This window comes from Marmota monax, unplaced genomic scaffold (assembly GCF_021218885.2).
Source record: "Marmota monax isolate L192 unplaced genomic scaffold, Marmota_monax_Labrador192_F-V1.1 WCK01_AAM20220418_F8-fsc00023, whole genome shotgun sequence".
NCBI lineage: Eukaryota > Metazoa > Chordata > Mammalia > Rodentia > Sciuridae > Marmota > Marmota monax.
In genome coordinates this window covers 15,268,371-15,291,486 of record NW_026692907.1, presented here as the reverse complement: position 1 = coordinate 15,291,486, position 23,116 = coordinate 15,268,371, and the positions used below count along the sequence as shown (strand labels likewise).

At 37.8% G+C, this 23,116-nt stretch overlaps 1 protein-coding gene across 1 annotated transcript in view; it reads left to right on the top strand.

Annotated features, from left to right (window-relative positions):
• The first annotated feature begins 2,031 nt into the window (after nucleotides 1-2,031).
• The window catches only part of Slc35d1 (solute carrier family 35 member D1), a 45,652-nt gene continuing 24,567 nt past the window's right edge, over nucleotides 2,032-23,116 (top strand). The window contains exons 1-9 of the mRNA XM_046451056.2: nucleotides 2,032-2,371; nucleotides 3,137-3,170; nucleotides 3,269-3,355; nucleotides 4,059-4,126; nucleotides 5,598-5,669; nucleotides 6,235-6,303; nucleotides 8,420-8,522; nucleotides 11,575-11,667; nucleotides 22,143-22,210. Coding sequence (XP_046307012.1) covers nucleotides 2,169-2,371; nucleotides 3,137-3,170; nucleotides 3,269-3,355; nucleotides 4,059-4,126; nucleotides 5,598-5,669; nucleotides 6,235-6,303; nucleotides 8,420-8,522; nucleotides 11,575-11,667; nucleotides 22,143-22,210 — 797 coding nt within the window. The 5' untranslated portion in view covers nucleotides 2,032-2,168. The remainder of the gene's footprint in view (nucleotides 2,372-3,136; nucleotides 3,171-3,268; nucleotides 3,356-4,058; nucleotides 4,127-5,597; nucleotides 5,670-6,234; nucleotides 6,304-8,419; nucleotides 8,523-11,574; nucleotides 11,668-22,142; nucleotides 22,211-23,116) is intronic.

Genomic DNA, 23,116 nt, shown 5'->3' with positions numbered 1-23,116 from the left:
AAATGGGGTATACAAAGATGGAACAGGAGGGGCATGAAGGAGAGATAACAATTCTGATAAAGATGTGCTGCAGTCTGGCTGGGCACAAATCACGAGCCACTCAAGCAGGAACAAACTTTATTTCCGAACTCCCACAAATGCCACACACGCAGCCTTCTCCAGGGACACACCACACACCAACCAGGAATCCCTCCTCCGGCACTTCCCCAACCAATGGGGAACTCCCCAGGAATCCCCTCCAAAGTAGCAGGTGGAGGCGGACAGCAGGGGTCTGATATACAATTGAATACACAGCTTAACATAACCATCATCATCTCAATGGCTTGCTGGCGTCACCTCTCAACCACTCCATTCTGGCAAAAATGCCATGCCTCATCCCGACTCAGCTGTGGCCCTCAACAAAGATGAGGTGAGGGGAAGTATGAAGGAAGGCTACCCAGAGAAGGGGTAATGTTTTGCCAAATACAGAAGGAGAAGTAAGAGTTTATCAGGAGACAGTTCTTCACTGGGGTGGGGCAAAGAAGAGAAAAATGGCAGTAAAGATACAAAGCAGGAACCCCCGCTGCTGATTTAGCTGCAGCTTAGGAGGGAAATGTGGATAGTGCCTCTGGAGATGTGGACAGGAACCACAGCACCTAGGCCTTTGAAGGCCATGTTAAGAAGTTCATGCTGGGTGTCTGTACTTATAATTTTGAATACGCTACAACATGGATGAAGCTTGAACACATTACAATAAGTCAAACAAGCTAGTGACAAAGGGACAAATGCTGCATGACTCCACTTATTTGAGGTACACAGAGTAGTCCGATTCAGGGCAATTGAAAGTAGAACACTGGCTACCAGGGGGAGGGAAGGAGTGAAGAATGGGGATGATTATTTCTGTCTGAGATGGTGAAAAAGTGCGCGGATGGATTTTATGGTGATGGTTACACAACAATGTAAATGTACTTAATGCCAGTAAAATGTACACTCGAAAAGTGATTGATATATTTAAGTTAGGTATATTTTACCAGTTTGGAAAATAGTGAAAAAGGAAACAAAACACATACAGACCTAGCATTCAGGGAAATAATTTGAAGTTCTTTCCTATTATTAAAATTAGATGTGTACATAATGTGATTTCTTTGCTACTGTTCCATAATGATGTTACTATGTATTGAAAACAAGCTCTGTGCCAGCTTTATGTCATAGAGAAGGGAAGATGCAGGTTTAGAGAGGTTATCTAACTGACCCTAAAACACACAGCTGGGGCAGGGGACATTTTAAGAAATTCTAGAATTACAACTGAAGTCTTTTAGACTGCAAACACCTTACACTTTTATCAATTCCCAAGGGGCTTGATTATCTTGCTACTTTTTTGGATATGTCAACATTTTTCTTAAAAAAAAAATTTCTCCTCAAATCTTCAGAGAAAGAATTGCTTCAGTGTATTCTGAGTTTAGAAAGTATGAGAAGTCTGAGGCCTTGCAGAATGAAATGTTTGTTGTGTGCTTACTGTTTAGTGACATCTGATAGTTTTAAAATGGCTTGGACCCCTTGCAAGAGAGATAAAAACAAAAACACCCAAACCACCTCCACAAACCAAACCACATTCAAATTGAGTCTAGACTCAACAAACCATCACTACTCAGCCACCTGTTATAGCGAGGGGTCGGCACTCTCTTTGCGGCAGTAATCTGGAGAATACGGCGGCTAGCCCCCGCGGCCCGCCTCGCACATTCCAGGTACACAGCCCGCAGAGACCCCTGCACGTGCTCCTGCGCAGGCGCAGGCCCACTGTGTAGCGTTCACCCAGGGCCGCTTCGTACTCCAGTGCCCCCGAGTGGCTTCTGCCTCTGCGCGCCGGGCTCGGGGTCGTCGCTGCCCCTTCTCCAGGTCCTCCGTAGCCCCTGCCCTGGCCAAGCCTGGCGTCCACTCCCCTCTAACCCTGCATTGCACAATGTGGGAGCAAAGTCCCCGAGGGTGTGAACCCGGGTTTCCCTGCCCCTGGGCGGAGACGCGCGGCGGCTGTGCAGGCAGCGGAGCCGGCGAGCGTGCTGTCGGCGCGATCCGCAGGCCCCGACCCCGCGAGTTCCCCGCAAGCCGCGGCCTCAAGGCCCCGCGCCGCTGGGCTCCGCCGCCAGGCCCGCCCGCCGCTCCCCTCACAGGCCCGCGCCGCCGCCGCAGCCATGGCGGAAGTCCATAGACGTCAGCATGCTCGGGTTAAAGGAGAAGCCCCCGCGAAATCCTCCACACACAGAGATGAGGAGGAGCTGGGGATGGCGTCGGCCGAAACGCTGACCGTGTTCCTGAAGCTGCTGGCCGCCGGCTTCTACGGCGTGAGCTCCTTCCTGATCGTGGTGGTGAACAAGAGCGTGCTCACCAACTACAGGTAGGGCCGCGGCGGCGCCGGCCGAGGCCGCGAGGAGGAGCGGGCGGCGGCGCCGCGCAGGCTCCCTGGACTTTGGTTGCCAAAGTTGAAGCGGAGTAAAGTTGGGCGGGATCCGGGGGAAAGTGGCGGCGGGGCCGCGCCGGCCGGGGCTGGGGGTCCCGCTCCGCACGCGGAGCTCCAGACAGCCGCGCGCTCCGGGCCGCCTTCGGCTGTTCTGCCATGCCCTGGGTGCAGCGCCCTCCCTGAACATCCTGCCTTTCGTTGCCTGGAGCAAAGTTGCTTGGTGACTTTAGGGCCCCTGTGCATGCCTGCGGGGAAGCGAGCGTGGGATGCGCTCTTTCCTCCGCAGTCTGTTCCCGCGCCGCTGACAGCCTCTGGGGACGTGCGCATCTTCACGCCCATTTACGATTATTCTGCTGCTGTCACGGGGACTTGGAGCAGAAGCTTTTTTTTTAAGGTGTGAAACCGTTGAAAAGATCTGTTTCTTAACTTCCTTGAAAAATCCGTTGCAGGCAGCCTACCGAAATTGTAGAATCGGACAAGATGAGACAAGTGGCCGCCCGAGGCTATAAAATCAGCGGTATGGCCTCATAACCGGCAGGATTTTTTTTTCTCACAAGATTTTTATTTGAATAAAGGACAGACGTTGGTGTGGATTTGTATCAAAAGACATTTTAAGATTGTCGGTGCAAAAGTTGAATTCACAGAGCTATGTTTGGGTTTTCTGACTTTTTTCTTTTCTTTCTTTCTTTGCCCTTTTTATAGATTTCCCTCCTCGCTATGTGTTGGACTTGGCCAGGTTAGTTGGAATCTTCAGCATTACATGGTTTTATGTTGTCAGAACTTCTCTGTGTGTCTTTATATGTAGAACAGTGCATCTGTGTTCTCTGTTTACAGATGGTGGCCACAGTGGCAGTTCTCTGGGTGGGAAAGGCATTCAGAGTAGTCAAGTTTCCTGACTTTGACAGAAATGTACCTCGAAAGGTAAAAGATTAAAAAAAAAGTAGTACTTTGTTTTATGAGAAGGAGTCACTGTATTTTTTTTTATCAGAGCCTTGCATATTCAAAAATTGTAGCTCTAATGAAATCCACATCTAGATAGAGTACATGTTATGAAGTTAAAGAATAAATGCAGTAATGTGTGTTAGAGAAGTTCACAGTCTCTGTAAAATTAAAGGAAGAAAAAAACCCCAGGAATCTTTTTTGTTTTAATTAATGCTCACTTGTTGGGAGTGCAACTGTTCTGCAGTTTCTATATCCATCTAATCTAGCCAGTGTATCCTGCATTCATTATTCTTGGGTTTATTTTCATGTTCTTCTCTCTGCCTCTGCTTGACTCCACATCAAGATAAAATGCCTGCCTTTTTCTGCTGATATTAGAGCCATGTGCTAATACATTATCATATTTTAAAGCAAATAGTGTTTCTGTCCTACATTGGTCGATCATATTCATATTTCTTTTCTTCCCTGTCTTCCTCCCTCGCTTTCTGCCAGTTTAGTGTTGTGTCTCAGAGAATAGTTAATATTGTTTGGGTGTTTCCTGGGGCTCAGAATTGTTTATGAGAAGTAATCTTAAGTTTCATGTGGAAAGAATTTGATCATAAAAGCAAAACTGTTTCTGTTTGAAAGGACCTTGTTTTAGCTATCTTTATTATTGAGTTTTGTTATCCCTTTTTAAATTTTCTAGACGTTTCCACTACCTCTACTATATTTTGGGAACCAAATCACGGGACTGTTCAGCACAAAGAAACTGAAGTATGGATAACTTTATTTTACTAGTGAGGTTACTATAATGTGTTCTTAAAGTTGTACGTAAATGTGAAATATTTAATGCATTGTTACTGTTTCTAGAAAAAACGGAAGGACTAGAAAGTTTTTGTCATTAAATAATGAAGGTTGCACTAAAGGCTTTAGTGTAAGCTCATTTCTTTTGAAGAGAAAGAATAGTTGCTTTATCCTGTCTCATTTTGATGTTAGAGGTATATAAAATGTTATAAAATGCTATGATAGGGGATTTTCATTATTTTCCCAGACCTGCAGTAGTGAGAGATAAAAGGCTTCTGGGATTTCTATTCATTAATATAGTTAATTAGTACTATATTTTAGGCAGATTCCACACAGCAAAAAAGGATGGAAATGAGAACTTTCAGTTTTTCTTCTCACATGAAATAGTTAAAATGAGATGGAACCCTGATAACAAATATGATTAATATCTTACCCACTGTCATGTAATTATAGAGGCAGCGTCTTTACTTTTAGAAAGAAGCAGTAGCTCTCTCTGACTACATTGTCTATTACCCTCTAACCTTCCAGTTCCTGGCTTCTCCCCTTTGTGGTTTGTGATGTTCCACAGACACCCGTAGGAAAATAGTTTGACAGAAACCCATGGCTCCACTACTTCCACATGAGCTGAAGTTCTGGCATTTTGGATAATCATGAGTAGTGAGATCTCTTGAGAATCAGTGGCATATAATTTTTCATTTCCTCCTTTTTTTAAAGCAAGTAACCTGACAGGATGGCCAGGGGTATCTCTGGGGAGAGTTCCAAGTGAGACAGATTTATTATCATGGGTGGGGCATTCTTTTCCATCTCATTACCCACTTGGAAAGAAATGAAGGTCTGCTGTGAAATGCTGCTTATAGTTTGCTTTTTTTTCATCCATTGCCTGCCATCCATCCATCCATCCCCTACCTTTGTTTGCCAGCTAAATATAAGGCACTTTGTAGTGAGATAAGACATATTCAGAAATAACTATATGTTTATTAGTGCAAGCAAAATGCTCTAGGAATTTAATGGAAGACTTTCACAAAAGGACAAGCAAGGAATGCTTTATGGGGTAAGATTTTCCTAGGTGTTTTGGGGTGGTCTAGTGAAGAAAGGTGATATAGGCCCTTTTACATTAAAGACTAACATCAGTATATCAGGATGTTTGCATACTTAGCAAAGTAAAATTTAAAAATACATGTATTATTTATGATGTATGATTTTTACCATTGTATAGTTAATGTTTCTCACTTTTAATAGTTTTTTAAAAGCAACTTTTTTAGCTTTTTAAATCATTTATTTCTAGAGAGAAGTAAGGATTTAATTTAATCAGAAGTTAATCAGCATGGAATTTCCATAGGAAAGGAAATAATTAGCATTATTTTAAATTACCAATTTGAAAAATCTTGATTTAAAAAAATAAATTGAACTTTATTTTACCTAATCATCTTTGTTTTTGCAGCTTACCAATGTTTACAGTTTTAAGAAGGTTCTCCATCCTGTTTACAATGTTTGCTGAAGGAGTTTTACTCAAGTGAGCAAAATTTCTAATACATCTTTTCTTTAAACAACTTAAAGCACCTTGAATAGGTGCCCAGCATATGTGAGATATTAAAATTATTTGTCTTGGTTCTACTTCAGCTTTTGAGAAGTTTAAATTCTTTCCTTGCCATCAAATTGATAGTTTGTGGGAGCAGTAGTTGGGAAGGTTAAACGAGTTGGAAACCTATCTGAACTTGAGTTTTAATTTTCTACAGTTTCTATGTCTACTGCTGCCACTGAGTGAAGCTGGGTGAGAATCACAGTTCTAGGTTTTAAATAGCATTTATATCTTTTACTGAAAATGTGTGTTTCCTACTTTAAAAAATCCTGACTTACAAAAATGCCAACTCAGTAGCAAATGGTAAGAATAAGAAAAATGACTACAATTATTTACATAGCAAATTGAGTTTTTGCTTCATCAATGAGATTCTTTTAAATATCCAGTTCCTTGGAAATATTTAAAATACTATTGTTTATGTTTTTTTGCCTGTTACGAAATGTGTCTGTACGAATAATAAAGTCACATATATATATTTTTTAATTATCTTATTTTGTAGGAAGACTTTTTCTTGGGGTATTCAGATGACCGTATTTGCAATGATTATTGGAGCCTTTGTAGCTGCCAGGTAAGATGAGGGCCTATAGATAGCACATTAAAAATTGTCAATACATTTTGATAATAAATGATCAGTTACCAATCAGAATAATTTTTTTGTAGCCTAAGTAAAAGTCATGTCTTCTTCAGAAGTTAAATCTTTGGCTGTGTTAAGGTCAAGGCTGGCAAAATTCAAATTTTTGGGATTCTTAAATTCATGTAAGTTAGGATTTATTACTCTCCTGTACTTACTGAGCACATACTGTGTGCCACAAAATATTTTCAGCATTGAGCACATTATTTATGTATTCTTCATAGTGCTGAATGGTATGGGTATAATTTTCCTACTTTATAGTTAAAGGAAACTTAAAGTTCTATACTTGCTCAAGGTCGCACTGCTAATAAATGCTGGAATTTGAATGTGTGCCTGAATTCAGAGCCTATGCGATTTCATAAACCATGTGGCATTCTTTTACTTTGCAAATTTTTAAAGAAAATTTTGTGAGGTGAGGCAAATGACAATGAATACCTTGACTTATGGAATAATGAATAATATCATTGCTTTATTTGGCCTCACTTAAGATACATTACAGATGTCATTACTTAGTCTTATTAGATTACTGGAACATTCCCCCTTTTTATAAAAGTTCTAGTTTTAAAGTGTATGAGGAAAATACAAAGCAATGATAAATGTTTAAGGAGATGACTATGCTAATTGTTCTGATTTGATCATTACACATTGTGTATGTATAGAATTATCACACTATACACCCAAAATATACATGATTATTTTGCTGCAGTTTAAAAATAAATAAAGAAAAAAAAATTACATGGGGAAAATGTATACCCAAAGACAGAAAATGAAAATGATCACTAGAAGCCTGATACATTTTACTCAGCCCTGGGCATGCATAGATGGATTTACTGATGTCACAGATTCTACCTGACATACATTTTCATCTGGGTATTCCAATGGATGGCTCATTTACTTTCATCATATCCCTGTGGTGTAACTGGGGGGAAGTATAATTTAAATTCTATTTTATCTTACATCTCCAAGTGAAATTTCATTCTAAAAAAGAGAGGGTGGTAAAATTTGTTACCAGAATTTGGTTTTATAGCCAAATGTTGTATTTGTCTCCTTGGAGAAAAATTCTACACCAGGTATCTGCCTTTCTTTTTAAAGGTGTTCTGCTAACCTCTGAACATTTTGAAGCATTTCCTTGAAGCCAGTGAGATCCAAAATTGTACAACAGGTTTATTCAGGACTCACTTTGGCCTGCAGAAAGCTTTGAGGAGGGTTTCTAACTAGCCCTGCTTAATTAGAACCTTTGGCTTGTGAAAAAGATGGAAAGAAGAGAACCTGAAGTTAGAGTGTTGTCAGATGCTTGGATTAGGGGTGTGCATTAGGCTAGTCCTGTCTGAAACTGCAGCAGTATGCAGCTCCTCAGGTTTTGGTTCCATTTAGAGGTTCAGCTACAAGCATTGTAGTGTCTCTGCAAAGTCATAGAATGTGAGGCCACCATTTTGGCTGGGGTGCTAAAGTACGCTGAAGGCATACTTTGCTCAGATTATTCATTTATTCCATTAAATTTACTGATTTCTTATCTTGTGCTTACTACCCTATTAAGTAGCAGAGATTTTCAATTTCCCCAGTCTCACTAGTTTTACCTCATTGAGTAAGTATTTGAGTTCCTACTATGTGCCCTCTCACAACTTACTGTGATCCATACTTCAGAAATTCTGCCCAACTACCCGTGGAAGTTAGTCCCATCTTTTGCGTGAACTTTTTGAAAAATGATATGTTAAGAACTTTTGATTTCCTTATTTGTGAAATTGATGCCTTCTGCCTGATTTGGTCTGACTTTGAATTCAGAACAGTTTACTATTAACTGGCATGATTGATTATTCCTTATGATGTGTTTAAGCATTAGTGTTTTTGTTTCTAAAATAATCCCTATTGAAATAGTATGGAATTGCCAACTGTGACCAGGACTCAAGAAATACTAGTAGCTGATAAAATAACCTAATGTTCATTTAGCTGGAAAAGAAATGTTCTTGCAAATATTGTAGTTCAGACCTATTAAAAATTTAATGCATGTTCTTTAAATCTAACTTATTCTTAAAGTTTTGCTTATGTTTTACAGCTCTGACTTGGCATTTGATCTGGAAGGATATGTTTTTATTCTGGTAAACGATGTACTGACAGCAGCAAATGGTGCATACGTAAAACAAAAATTAGATTCAAAAGTAGGTAGCTATCTAAAACTTCTTTATTAGATATTTACTGATGTTGGGAATGGTAATAGCAATTCATCAGGATAAAAAGTATGGAATAAAGAAAAATACTTAGAAGGGATGGGAGAGACATGGGGGTTCTCTAAGGGTAGATTCCTATATTCTGGTGTTCACATAAGAAAGTTTTTAAATTAGCAATTAGGTTTTATTGATGGCTTTTGGGAAGGGATTATGGGAATATTGACTTAGAGTGGGGTAGGAAGGTTACAAAGTTCATAGAGAAAAATGAAATAAATGCTCATGGCTCTGTTCTGAAGATACTTGGTGAGGGACCTGGAACAAGAGAAATATATCCTAAAGCCTTTGGGCAATCTTGAAGGGAAGTGAGTGTTGGAGGGCGCTTGCAGAACAGGATGACCTTTGTGTACTTGCCCGACAAATGGTAGGAATCTTGAGGAAGCATTAGTTTCGCTCTCTCAGGGGTACTGCTGAGTTTCCTGGCTTGGATCTCATACGTGACCTTTGTACATCCAGCTCTTTGCCTTCTATTGGTGGCGTGGACATGAAGGCATTTCAGAATATTTTTTGTTTGTTTGCTATATACTTTGAGTATGCAAACATTAAATTTATTTTCAGATCAAGCCAGACCATCAGAAAGCTGAGTATTTGACCCACAATTCTTTTGATACATTATGAGGTTGTATTACAGTAAAAAACAGGTATATAGAACTCAGCTTGCTGCATCATAGGGTTGTTTTTGAAGGAGTTGTTCTTGATTTCATAATGTATCCTAGGTGAGTACCCATATGAGATATTTATCTTAGATGTCACCATAGTTTTTCCTGAGCAGCTGGTATGTTTTTATCTCATAATTTAGTCTTATAACTGATGATGGTTTTATCTTATTTTCTACCCGTGTTTTATCTTCAGTCAGATGACCTTATCTGCTTATTTCTTTTTTTTAATATTTATTTTTTTAGTTGTAGTTGGATACAATATCTTTATTTTATTTATTTATTTTTATGTGGTGCTGAGGATTGAACCCAGGGCCTTGCACATGCTAGGCGAGTGCTCTACTGCTGAGCCACAATCCCCCGTTCTGCTTAGTTCTTACTCTGCTATATTATACTTAGAATACTTCTGAAATTACTTCAGGTCTTTTTTTGAAATTTAGATGATAAATAAATATAAATATCCTGTTCAATAGTTATAATAGTATTGAGTTGGAATCCTTTTGGCCAGGGCTTTGCCTTCTCCTCCAGAGAATTACAGATTGTGTGATTATCCCATTCATTATTCTCAGAGAATTTTTTTTAAAAATATCCTTGAAGAACTAGGGACAGTATAGATTTTTTTCCTATACATTTTCTCTAAGTATGCCTTTTATGTCTCATCCTTCATTTATTTGCCTGATGACTGTATGATGATTGCATTTCAAAGGAAGATGCTAGTAAACATTTTTGCCTTTTTTAAGAGAGCAGATAGAAGTTTGGTCTTACTCTGATGTGTGTGTGTGTGTGTTTCCTTTTAATCCATTTACTGCTTTGGAGAATAAATACTAATTAAAACATTTATCCAGCAGCTTCAATTGTCTGAAGCAATGCTGTCCAGTAGAATTTCTTTTGATGTTGGAAGTCTTCTTTATCTCTCTCTGCTGTTTGTTACTAATAGCCACGAGACATATGTGGATATTGAGCATTTAAAAAGTGACAGATATAATTGAGGAACTGAATTGGAAGCTTTATGTAATTATAATTAACTTTAAATAGCTACATGTGGCTAGTGGCTACTATTTTTGAACAGTGCAGTCTAGAATACATCCCAGAACCTAGGGGAAAAAAAAAGTTCAGAGTATTTTACTCCTAGGAGAGACATTTAGTTCCTCACTTAGAAATGACTTAGAACTTATTTACATTAGAACTTTTAAGCTCGCTGATCTGCTTTTCATTTCATGGATTACAATCAGCAAACTAGAAGTGGTGTTCTGTTTAGAGGCAAAGGCTTGCCAGTAGTGTAAAAGATAATCTGCAACAAGAGAAACAGAAAAACTCTGAAACAGACACAAATACTGATGAAAAAAATAGCACAGGGGCTATTAAACAGCATTAAGGGCAGCACTGTATCAGAACATGCTATAGTAATGTGTGTTTATGATGATGCCCTAAGTAAAATTTAGTTGGTGTACTGTGTTTAAGAAGTTTGGGAGAGTTAGGTATGGTAGTACATGCCTGTAATCCCAGCAGCTCAGGAGTCTGAGGAGGAGAATCACAGGTTTAAGGCTAGCCTCAGCAACTTAATGAGACCTGGTCTTAAAATAAAAAAGATAATAAACTATGGGGGTGTAGCTCAATGGTAAAGCACCTCTGGATTCAATCCCCAGTAACTTAAAAAAAAAAAAAATTCAGGAGTCGGGAAGAAAGATACTCAAAACAGGGCTGAGGTTGTGGCTCAGTGGTAGAGCACTTGGCTAGTACGTGTGAGGCACTGGGTTTGATCCTCAGCACTGCATAAAAATAAATAAATAAATAAAAGCATTGTGTCCATCTACAACTAAAAATATTTTAAAAAGTACTCAAAACAGTTAAAATGTGAAAAGAAAACAGTTTCGGCATTTCTATTTTTGTTATTTGTCAGTTATGTGAATGATGTGGATCATTTGTTTGCTTCTATATACATCCTCCATTCCTGGATAGCACATGTCTCTGGCTGACTGGGCGCCTATTCTTAAAGATTGCTTTGTTTCTCTATGGCTTTTTGCTTGCTGCCATGCAAAATGAGGCACACTTTTCAGTGATACTTGTGACCATAAACAATTAATTATTTGGTTTATCGTAGTATGGCCAACACGGAGATACTTTAAATAAATCATAAATTTTATTACCTATAATTTCAGGACTACTTATAATCCTGGTCCTGTGAACATGAATCATACAGCATAAAGCTTAGTGCTGCATTTCAGACTTGAATGCATCTGTTGAAATTAAAGCCTTTTTAACTTAAGAAAGTCACACAAAATCATACATCATCATCATTATCATTATTATTATTATTATTATCATCCTAGGAGCTGGGGAAATATGGTCTCCTCTATTACAACGCACTGTTCATGATTCTGCCCACCCTGGCCATTGCATATTTCACAGGAGATGCACAAAAGGTAGGACTTTCTAATTATGGTTAAATGCCTTATGTTGATGAATTACTTTATTGTTTTTGACCAAAAAAAATAGACTGTGGGGTTGTTAAAAAGAAATGTGCTTATTAAGTAACCACACACTGAGAATTTACTCTTTACTAATGTCATGCTAACTTCCTTCTTGGCATAAGTGCTGGAGAGTACTAAGGTGCCTCAAAATAGCTCTTGTCAACATAAAAATAGTACATGCTAACTAGTATCCTTTTCATATATGCCAGAATAGAGGAAGGGAATTTTTACATTTTTATTAAACTATAAAATAGGAATCTTAGCAAACTATCCTTGAGAAGCAAAAGAATCTTGAAATAGTAAAAACTTCAAAACCCTAAGCAAGATTCTGGCATCACTAGAATTTTGTTTCTCTGACAATTGTCATCCTGGCTTAAATTCCAAGTTGTTTTTTTTTCCTTAGGAGATACTTATTACTATGTGGTGCCATGACCATATAAATAGAAACTAATGTTGGTAACCAATTTTCTGCAAATGTTTAGTTAAGTTAATCCAAAATAGAGTACTAAAGTAAATCTAGAGAAGAATTTTTCTCTAAAATAAACTTGTATTCCTAGGGAAAAAGTTAATTCCATATTGTTAGAATTTATAACATTTTGCAAATCAAATTGAAATTCAGAATCCTACCAAGGATTTCTGTCCCAGATTCTTTCTGATAATCCCCCTGGCTAGTACTTCATCAAATACTTATTACTCATTCATTCTTAAGACAGTGATGATGCCCACAGATCAGTGAAGGCTGAAATAAAAAGGTTTTGAGAGCAATTAGACTATTGAAAACTTGTTCTTGAAACAAAGACAGGATACTGATAATTTATGAAACATAGTTACATAAGACCTCTTTCTTTTAAATAATTGGCACATATCATTTTGAATAGATGTGTAAAGTTCTAATGATGTGATCTGGGTACTAGAAGATCTAGAAATGGCCCTGAAGTAGGAAACAGAGCTAACTACTCTGACCAGTTGTGATGAGTAAATTTCTGTGACTGTGAAGAAAATGGTAGGAAAAACTAGCATTTTTTGAATCTATATTATCTGCTAGTTGCTTTCTATATATAACATAATAGCTTAGAAAGTTTACATTATCTCTAGTTTACTAATGTGAGAGTAGAGGTTCAGAGAAAGTAAATAACTTGCCCAAAGCCATACTAAGGGGTAGGGGGTATAGGGTGGGGGGATGGGGGGTAGTAGGATCAGAATTTAAACCCAAGCCTTATAGCAAAGACTAGGGTCTTTCCACAGTGGTCTGCTTCCTCCAAGCAAGACCCTGACTGAAGCACCCTTTACTCTTTGGAGTAAGAATGTGATGTAAAATGACCATCCCCTAATGGCAAGATGGTTCCAATTCTCTAGGCCAATTTGTATATGAGAAAGTTGGAAGAATTAATATGGTTAGGTATTCTAAGGACCTAGCAAAGACAGAATTTTCATTATATTAAAACTTTGACCAATAGCGTGTAGCTACTTGAAAAAATTGACCAAAGGAGACATTTCTTCATTCCAGAATGCTGACAATTTATGTAAAAAGTTATAATTTGCACATTTTGAAATTCAGTAACTCACATTCATATTGAAATGCTTTAGTGTAGTTAAGAATGTTTATTCATAGTGTGAAAATTTGCTTTGTCACCTATGTTAGATCTAGATTTCCTCTTATTCTTTTCTTCTATTTCTAAGCAGAAGAGTAGAATTTTGAATAATAGTCTTTTGTTTCTCCAATAAAAGTGCCAAAGTCAAGAAAGGTTTATTTTAGAAGAATAACGATTTTGAAGAATGTGAGTTCATTTAAATATTTTCCAGTTAGAATGATAAACTAATTTTAGAAATTGAACTCATTGTTTTATAGTGAAACTCCATCATTATTTTGGATTTTGTATAAATGTTTATTCTCATTCTTATTACTAATAAAACATTTATTGCGGTACAAATGGATATTGGCTTTCTTACAATCCCTTGCTCTTTTTCTAAACATTTTTTCCTTAACATCTTCTCTGTCTCAACATTCTCATATAGTTAAAGACTATTGTATATCTCACTATGTTAGACTCAGAAAATAAGAAAAAAGAAGCTGCAATAAAATGGTATCGTCTTTAAAGACCATACCATCTTATTAGGGAGCAGACTTGCCATTCTAAGAGCAACATACTCCTTATGGTTTAGATATAAGGTATCCCCCAAAAGCCTAGGTATGAGACAATATCAAAGTGCATGCCTATTAGTAAGTACTATGAGTATTCAGGTTAGGAAGAAAATGGTGTGAGTTAAGTATCAATAATTGTTGTTTAGTGAGGTAGTTCTTGTTTTCTTTAATTTTTTTTTAGTTGTAGATGGACACAATGCCTTTATTTATTTATTTGTTTGTTTATTTATTTATTTATTATGTGGTGCTGAGAATCGAACCCAGTGCCTCACACTGGGTTTGATCTTTTTTTTTTTTTTTTCCTTTTTCAATTCTTAGAAGAGCATCTGTTGCATAATAAGTACTTAATATATATTCTTTGAAATAGCAGTGATTCTGTAACTGTAGGCAGGTAGGGTTTGACTGGAGGAGGTGGGTCACTGGGGGTGTGCCTTGCCTTGGGGGCTTTTCTTTTGTCCTTGTGTAGGAGCTCTTCCTCTTGACCACTCCTGAGCTGTTTCCCTCCACTGCACTCTTCTGCCATGATGTTCTGCCTCACCTCAGGCCCAGAACTGTGTAACTGGCCATGTATGAACTGGCCATGTATGTATGAGTGCTGGCAGGTACTCTACCACTGAGCCACAATCCCAGCCCAGTTCTTGTTTTCTTAACCACCAAATGCAATAAGCAGTGTTAGCCTGTTTTGGGGCTTGTTTTAGAGACAAGACTTACAAAGGTGGTTGAGTGATTATTTTCTTATTTAAAACAGTCTGTATGTAGTACGTGGAAGCCTACATAACCCAGGGTGTCCAGGAGACTCATAGTGTTCTACAAGAGGTCTGAGGTTTAGTTTTTCCACTGGAGGATTGATTTTCACAATAGATAGTGGTTTGTTTGTCTGAAGCCTTATCTAAAAGGGTTTGCATTAAAGAATGGGATATATGGTAAGGTAAGAGTTTTCTCTGTTCTTTCAAAGACCATATTAAGGGCTTATTATGTGTCAGATGTTCTTCTAAGAGTCTGATTCATTGTCAGATTGTCAGTGTGCTTTTCTTCCTACATGTGCATATGTATATTTGGACAAACATGAGTGTTTATGCATACATTTTTAAATGAGGCTGTTGCCAAAAAACAATTTAAGACTGTTTCTGGCCATTAGTATACTTTACCTATTTGGTATGATGCCTTCTACCTGACAAGATACTTCAACATAAATAATTTCCCCTGATCTTTGTTACATATCTCTGTAGTAGGTTGTTATCTGTTTTTCAGATGCTAGAAACATGCTCAAGCCCAGTTGGCAAGGTTCAGAACTAGAACCGGTCTGACTCCAGAACCCTTGCTTTTTGCCTGAGTACGTGTATCTCCCCAAACCATCTGCTGTCCCTGACTTACATTCTCCATTTGGGACTTCATGCAGGGACTTCTTGTAGGACAAGCCCTCAAATGTGAGAAATAACTCAGTGGTGGTTAAAAGAGTAGTATTAGAAGTAGTCAGCAACTTGTCCTTGTCATTAATTATTTACAAACAATCACTGTTCTTTCAAAGACCATATTAAGTGCTTATTGTGTGTCAGATGCTCTTATAAGAATTGAAAAGTAAAAAAAAAAAAAACAAAGACCAAGGTCTTTGCTTTAATTGTGCTTGGATTCCAGTGGGGTGAGATAGACTACACATAAATTATATACTAAGAGCAATGAAGAGAAGTAGAGCATGAGGAGAATGAAGGGAAGTGCTGTTTTTAGTAAGTTAGCTAAGAAAGTTGTCTTTACAAGATTCATTTAAGCAGACATGAACTGAATGGATTGAGAAACCAATTTGTGTGGCTTTTTGGAGAGGAAGTCATCTAGATCTAGGTTGAGGAAAAAGCATGTTCTGAATCCTGAGAAATGAGCTCTTAGCATTTTCTGAATGGGTACATATCAGGGAAAACCAAGGTGGACCTTGAGAAAGGTGGAGGAGGAGAAATGAAAGGTGTGTTCCAGGCAGAACTAAGCATGAACACAGGCATAGATGCAAGTGTTGTTAGAAGATAGAAGTGTAAGACTCGGAGAGGCCTTGGAGAGCATCTGGTTCAAACCTTTTATTTCATAAGTGAGGAAATAGGGGCCAGAGAGGACCCAGGTCTAGATTTCCCAGATTTCCTGATTGTAAGACTGGTGCTGTCACTCTTCTCATTATACCACACCCTGTTTCCTTCTAAATTAGAACCAGTGCTAGACATAGGAATTTGAAATTTACTCTCCAAGTAGTAACAAGTCCTTAAAAGCTAGTGATATAAGTGGTACAATGAAGAGAAATTTGGGCCTACGTGCAGAAAACCAGCAACCTCCAGGTCTGTCCCCATGCACTAGCTGATTTTGGATAAGTCCTTCTGCTCTCCCACTCTGCTTTGTCATGTATAAAATGGGGAGGTTGGGATAAAATGTTCTCAAAGTAGGTCCTTTTCTGGGAAGAGACAGAATTCATGAGCAGTAAAAGTCATATTGGTGTGAACACTACTAGGCTGCTGTCCTCCCAGCTGGCCTGAATCTAGTGCTCCCAGATAATCAGTGCTGATCAACTGCTTTCATCCGTGGGTCTCCTGGCTCTCCTGAGCTTAGGCCACTTATTGCATGGAAGTTCTCTTTGTATTGAATGAAAAGATCTCCATGATGAGTGGTTAAATGTAAAAGCATGGTGCAAAGGGTAGGCTTTCTTTGAGTAAAATGAAATGAAAAATAAGACACACATAGTTTATTCACTTATTTCAATAAAGGAACTGGAAAAATTATATATGAAACTAATAAAGTAACCATCAATTTTTGTGTTTGTGTGTGGGAATAGGTATATAGAAAAGAATGAAGGGACACTTCCAAACTCTTGATTTTTCTGCATTGTTTTTATTGTAGAATCATGTGAAGGTATTTAAAAACTGTACTTTATAAAGTGAACAATAAGAAAAATATTATTTTTTTGGAATAAATGATGAATATTCTGTGATGAATCCTAACTTCAAAAATAACTGGGAAAGATAGAACAAATTTATTTGTTTGCATTTTTAGAGTTGCAGATTCTTGACCTGGATGCAAACTAAAGCAAAATCAGATTTGAATTATTTTTCTCAAAGTCTCACTATTAACCTAAGTAGGAAAAGGAAGAAAAATTGTCCTCTGCTAGGGCAAGAATCCAACAAGAGGCTCTGAAAGGTCCAGAGAGGTATTTGACAGGATTGATACAATCTTTAAGGAAGAATTGGAGGTTAAGGATGAAAAAACTAAATTACCTTAAAGATTAAAGGCAAGTTCCAATTGAACAATGCATCCCAGTGAGCACATAGTACAAGGGAAAGCCTTGGGAAAGCATTCTCAGAAACTAGTCTGGTTGTATGTGTGTATGTGTGCGTGTATGTTTGTGTTTTAAAAGTTTATTCAAGGTTTGTAAGTCTTGCATTTACCTTGAACCAAAGAACCTATATTTCAGCACTTAATGTTTTTAAAATACATATCTTCTAAAATATTTTAAAAAGTCCCTACATATTATATGAATACCAGCTTACTGTTAATAAAAGATATCTAATTAATATAGGTAGAGGTGGAGTGGACATCACTTCACTAATGACTTTCCAAAGTTGTCAGGACAGATTGTGTTTAAATTCATTAGTTGCTGCCTCCAAAAGGGAATGTTTGCAGCACAAAGCCAGTGATTCAGAGTCACAGGAGTTGGAGCTCTGCTTTCTGGCAGCACACTCTGCTAGGTATTCTCATGTAGGAATGGAAGAACAGACCTCTTGCTGTGAATCTCACAAGGCCAGTACTGTAGGCACTGGGACATTGTATAATGTCTTCATTATATCACTGGTTATATTCCATGGCTTAGGGGAATGACAAGAAAAGTTGCCACACAAATCATCTGTCTGGAAGTGTCTCTTATGAAGCACTGCTGTTTAAATTATGAAAAAGTTTTAGGCTACTGGGGTAGCCTGTCCAGGGTGACTACTCTTGTTATTAGTCATTTTTATTTTTGAGGATGTGACTTTTCAACAGGAGCAAGAAACTTGATTAATAAGTTTAGTAAGTGTAGTTTTGCCATCATACATAGGTTTTATATTGGTGGCAAAGCGTAGTGAGCAGCGAGACAGTGAAAATATCTGGGCTTATAATCTCATTTAAGCTAGGAGAAGGGGCAGAGCAGGAGAGGTAGAAAATGGTTATAATAGTGTCAAGGTGGGTAACCCAGCACCACTGATTCTGGGGACTCACCTGACTTTCCCAAGGCAGGGAGAGAACTATGGCAGATCATTTGCACCACTAACATTATCTTTGTTCTGCCTTAGCAAGTTTCCTAGCAGTTTCCTTTTAGAAAAGACCACATTTTTTTCTCAATAGTTTTTTTTTTTTAAGAGAAAGAAATTTCAAAATAGATTTACATCATTTACAACCTTTTTACCATGATGTTCTATATAGAGTATAGAAAGCCTAAATTGTTTGTTAAGATTTTTCAAGGTAAGCAGGGAGAAATCAAAACACAGAAAATGTCTCATTTATACTTCAGATTTTAGTTTGCATATAAAATAAGTTATTGACTTTTTGTTTAGCAAGTTTCCCTGGAAGTGGGAATGGTTGCACTTAAGACTGAAATGCACAATGAAATTATTCCATGTTTCTCTTTAGATCAGGAGTGGTGAATCAGTGCAGATATTATCCTGTGCTCTTATGGACAAGGACAAATAGTCACAGTATTTTCCTTTTTGAGCCTGGACATAGCTCAAATGTTTCCCACTACAGTGGTTCAGACAGCCAGAATTAATCAATTAGAGCTGGTACAAAAGAAAAAATCTTGAGGGCACAGTGGTTCATGCCTATAATCCCAGTGTCTCTGGAGGCTGAGACAGAAGGATGGTGAGTTCAAAGCTAGCCTCAGCAAAAGCGAGGTGCTAAGCAACTTAGTGAGACCCTGTCTCTAAATAAAATACAAAATAGGGTTGGGGATGTGGCTCAGTGGTTGAGTGCCCCTCAGATCAATCCCTGGTACCCCCCCCCCCCAAAAAAAAAAAAAAGACAAAATCTGATTGCATTCCTGGACTAGATTTTAGTTTTATTATTGTATGTCATTTTAGTGCTTAATCTTACTCAGATACTCCCTAAATCTTTTAATTTCCTTTATCTAAGCAAGTAAAGAACAAATTTTATAGTTAAACTTTTTTGTTTCAAATATTTTTATTTGACTAAAAATCTTACACAGAACATGGTAGGTCCATATAACCTTTGCCCTTTGATTGTATGACACTCTTTTCACTCCTGGAGGTTTTGACCCGTGGAATTACATGATACCACCAGCACCTGTAGAGGTGGAAACTTCATTCAAAACAGAAGGAAGCCTAAGGAAGCATCTTTGTATGTTCAGTCTGTAACCACAGCCACCACTTAGCCAAGATTGCAGATCATGGAGCTTGTAGCAGAGTCCTATTTAGTTCTGTGTTATGCACAGAATGACCAGTCAGGTCATTCTCGTCACAGTGACTCTTTATCAGAGTTTTCTCTAGAGGCAGAAGTTTTGTTTTGTTTAAACATTTTATTTTTCCTGATTAAAAAAAGTACATGATCACAAGTTGTGCCTTCTGTATCTCCTGTCATAGGGAGAATAAAAAGGTTTGCCTGTTGGGGCTGTGGGTGTTGCTTAATAGTAGAGCACTTGCCTAGCATGTGTATGGCCCTGGGTTCAATCCCCAGAACCTTAAAAACAAAATTTTTCTTCCCTGCAAATCTACCACCATGAGTTAATAATGGTAGTGGTGGAAGCTTAAGTAAATAATCTCTTCTGTTTATAAATTCTGTATATATTTATGTAATTTATATATCTTATTTTATTCTCCCAGTTGTTTCTAACAAAAAGCAGAAGGAGCAGATTGTTTTCTACCTTTGTAATATAGACAAGGGCTCATAGAGGTTAAATGACTTTATTATGACCTCACAGAAAGTTAATGCAGAGTTACAAGTAGAACTCCTGCTTTTGACTCACTGATCTGATAAGAGCAGCCATCGAGTAGAAAAACTTGTGTTGTTTCCCAGAAGTATAGATAGAAGGACTGTAGGCTGTGGAGATGAACAAGCTCTTACTAGCTGAATAATTTTGGAAAAGTTACTGAATATTTCTGAGTCTGGCACATAGGAAGCTTGTAATAAGTGGTAGCTTTTATTGCTTTCTTAATGCTGTCCTTATGGCAGATGGCAGGGAGGGTGGGCTCTTGAGGTGACTGAATGGGTCATATTTGTCCTTCAGCTGTACTTTTAAATGGCTGCTGCTGATTTTGTTGCTGTCAAAGATCTATTCTTGTGGTAAAGTAGAGGAATGCAGCAGGCTACTTGTGCCATAGACTGGCTTTCTTCAGACATAGGCCAAATACTTAGGGAAATGGGGAAAATAAATCCTCTGAGAATTATTTCTCTGTTTTTGAATTGTATAAATAGAATAATGGCCATAAGATTTATTTTAATATTCTACAGAATAGTTACTATGTCCCCAAGGGGACGGCCTATGCAGTATATATTTGGGATATTTTTCCTGAATAAAATTTAATGTTCATTGTAAAGAGCCATGGACTTGGAATGTGTAGATTTGAGTCTAATATATTAGCTATGTGACCTAAAGTTAGTCAGTCATTTGATGTCTTCTGGGGATAATATGACTTGGCTTTTTCATCTTAGAGGGTTATCACGGGACTCAAATGACATGATCTATTCAGAAGCACTCCACAAATATTAGGCAGTATTATTTATTGCTGTAGTTTTCTATTTCATTATGAGCAGACCTAATTAAATCCTCTTTAGCATAGTGCCCCAAGGCCTGACTTAATACATGTCAGAATCGTGCCCCGTTAGCATAGGAGATTAAGGAGGGAAGGAACTCCTGTATATAGAGTATAGACAGATTTATTTAAGGTTTTTGCTATATAATTCTGATTATTTTTTACTCTTAGGTCATCCATGCATGTGTGTGTGTACCAGATGTACATGATTAAAGATATTCATCAAGAATGTATAAAAAAACTTAAAACTCAATCATCAGAAGACTTTTAATTAAAATTTGGCAAAAGATTTGGGTAGACTATAAAAAAAGAAATACTGATGTCAGATAAGCACATTAAAAGATACCCAACCCTTGTTAGTCATTAGGGAAACAAGTTAGAATTCTGAAATGCCACATGCCACTGACCAGAATAGCCTCTGGGAATTCTAAATATTGATGAACATGTACAACAGTGAGAGCTCTCATACAGTGCTGGGGAGAATATATAATTATGTAGCTACTTTGGAAAAAAGTTTACAGTTTATAAGAAAAAAAAGTTTATCTTATAAAATTAAGGATAAATTTACCAAAAGAACTATCAATCTAATGTCCTAGATATTTACCAAAGGCAAATAATAATGTGTTAATAGACTTTTACTCCAAGGTTAATTGCAGCTTTATTTATAATAACATAATTGTAGAAACAACCCAAATAAAAGTCCATTGACTCTTGACTAAACAAATTGTGGTGTGTGCATATATGTGTGTGTGTGGGGGTGTGTGTGTGTGATGACATATATATATAAGTGATATATAATATATATATATATATATATATATAAAATATATATGATATTATATCATGTCATATATATATATGAACAATAAATCTCCCGGAGTAGACCTTAGGTGTATTTGTATAATTACTTCTATACCTGGGATTGAATTCAGGGGTACTTGACCACTGAGCCACATCCCTAACCCTGTTTTGTATTTTATTAGAGACAAGGTCTCACTGAGTTGCTTAGTGCTTCACTAAATTGCTGAGGCTGGCTTTGAACTCACAATCCTCCTGCCTTTGCCTCCCTAGCTGCTGGGATTACAGGTGTGCGCCACTGCACCTGGCTAGAAATGTGTTTTAATGTTGGAGAAAACCTTTAACGCTAGTACATTAACAGCCATCTGGGAGAATAGCTGAGTTTAGCCAGATGTGGACGTGTGCCTTAAGGAAATAATTATTTCTTTGCACCAGTAGGGAGAAGTATAAAATCTCCCCACATTACATTTTAGAAAGTAGGATGCCTTTTAAAATTTTTCATTGGTTCAGTTTGATATATTTGAAACTTGAACATCACTCTATCCTGGGAGTGATGCAGGGAAATGTATGCCTGTGTATGTGTGTGTGTGTGTGTGTGTGTACACGTGCGCGTGCATGTGCATGTTGGGGGTACACACATAAAAGGATTTTCATTAATGAACGAATGAGCTCCTTCTGACGGCCTGCTCTAAAATCTAATGCTTCCTTGCATATTACAGGCAATGGAGTTTGAAGGCTGGGCCGACACCCTCTTTCTTCTACAGTTCACCCTCTCCTGTGTGATGGGGTGAGTGTTTATCACCTTGTTAGCAGATAGTTTTCCTAGAGACATAGATTAGAGAAATTTGTTCAGGAGTTCATTTGCCTCATTTCCCAGTATCTGTTTGGGCTCCTGAGTGTGTCAGCTTAGGATAATCAATTCCAGACTCAGTGGTTTCATAGTACCACCTGGGAGTGTGCTCTTAAGGCTGCTGAATTGATCCCAAAGTCATGTTAGAGGAAGAAAAGAGCTGATATTTATCCATTGGCCTTGTCTATAATAAGCATCATTATATTTCAGTATGCATTATTTTATCTATACATTGACAGTTTGACACATGTTGTTGTTCTCTTACCTATGAGAAAGCAGGCTCAAAAATTAATTATCAGAGTTTGCACAAGCAGTAGATGGCAAGGCTGCATTTGACTTTGGGGCTAATTGACTTCTCTCTACCATGTTGTCTTCTGTCTAGAAGAGAAGATGTAAAAGGCAAAGAGTATCTGCAAACATGCTTCTCTCCTCACTTTCATGTTTCTATAATGTGTCCTTCCCTTAGCCAGTCAGCTCATCTGTGACTGGACCTGGCACATAGTGAGCAGGTGCTTCAGAATATAATGACATGCTTCCCTAGGATTAAGTCAGCTCAAAAGCCTCAATGGAAACCTAGGATTTCCAAGTGCTGCTACTTAGTTATTGAGGGAGCCTGTATCCCCTCTTAAAGTAGTTCCAGTTTGATTTTCTTCCATCCTTAAGAATCCCTCTTGCCTTCATCCTGTCCAGAGGTCACATTGTCCTCATGAGAGGTATACAAGTGAGGTAGGGTTGTGAGATCTGAGCTTTCTGTCTAGCTTAGGTGAGATAGTAGGAAGCATGATTGCTAAAGAATACTCATCATTATAAGTAATAGTTTCATGGTTTTGTTGAGGGGATTCG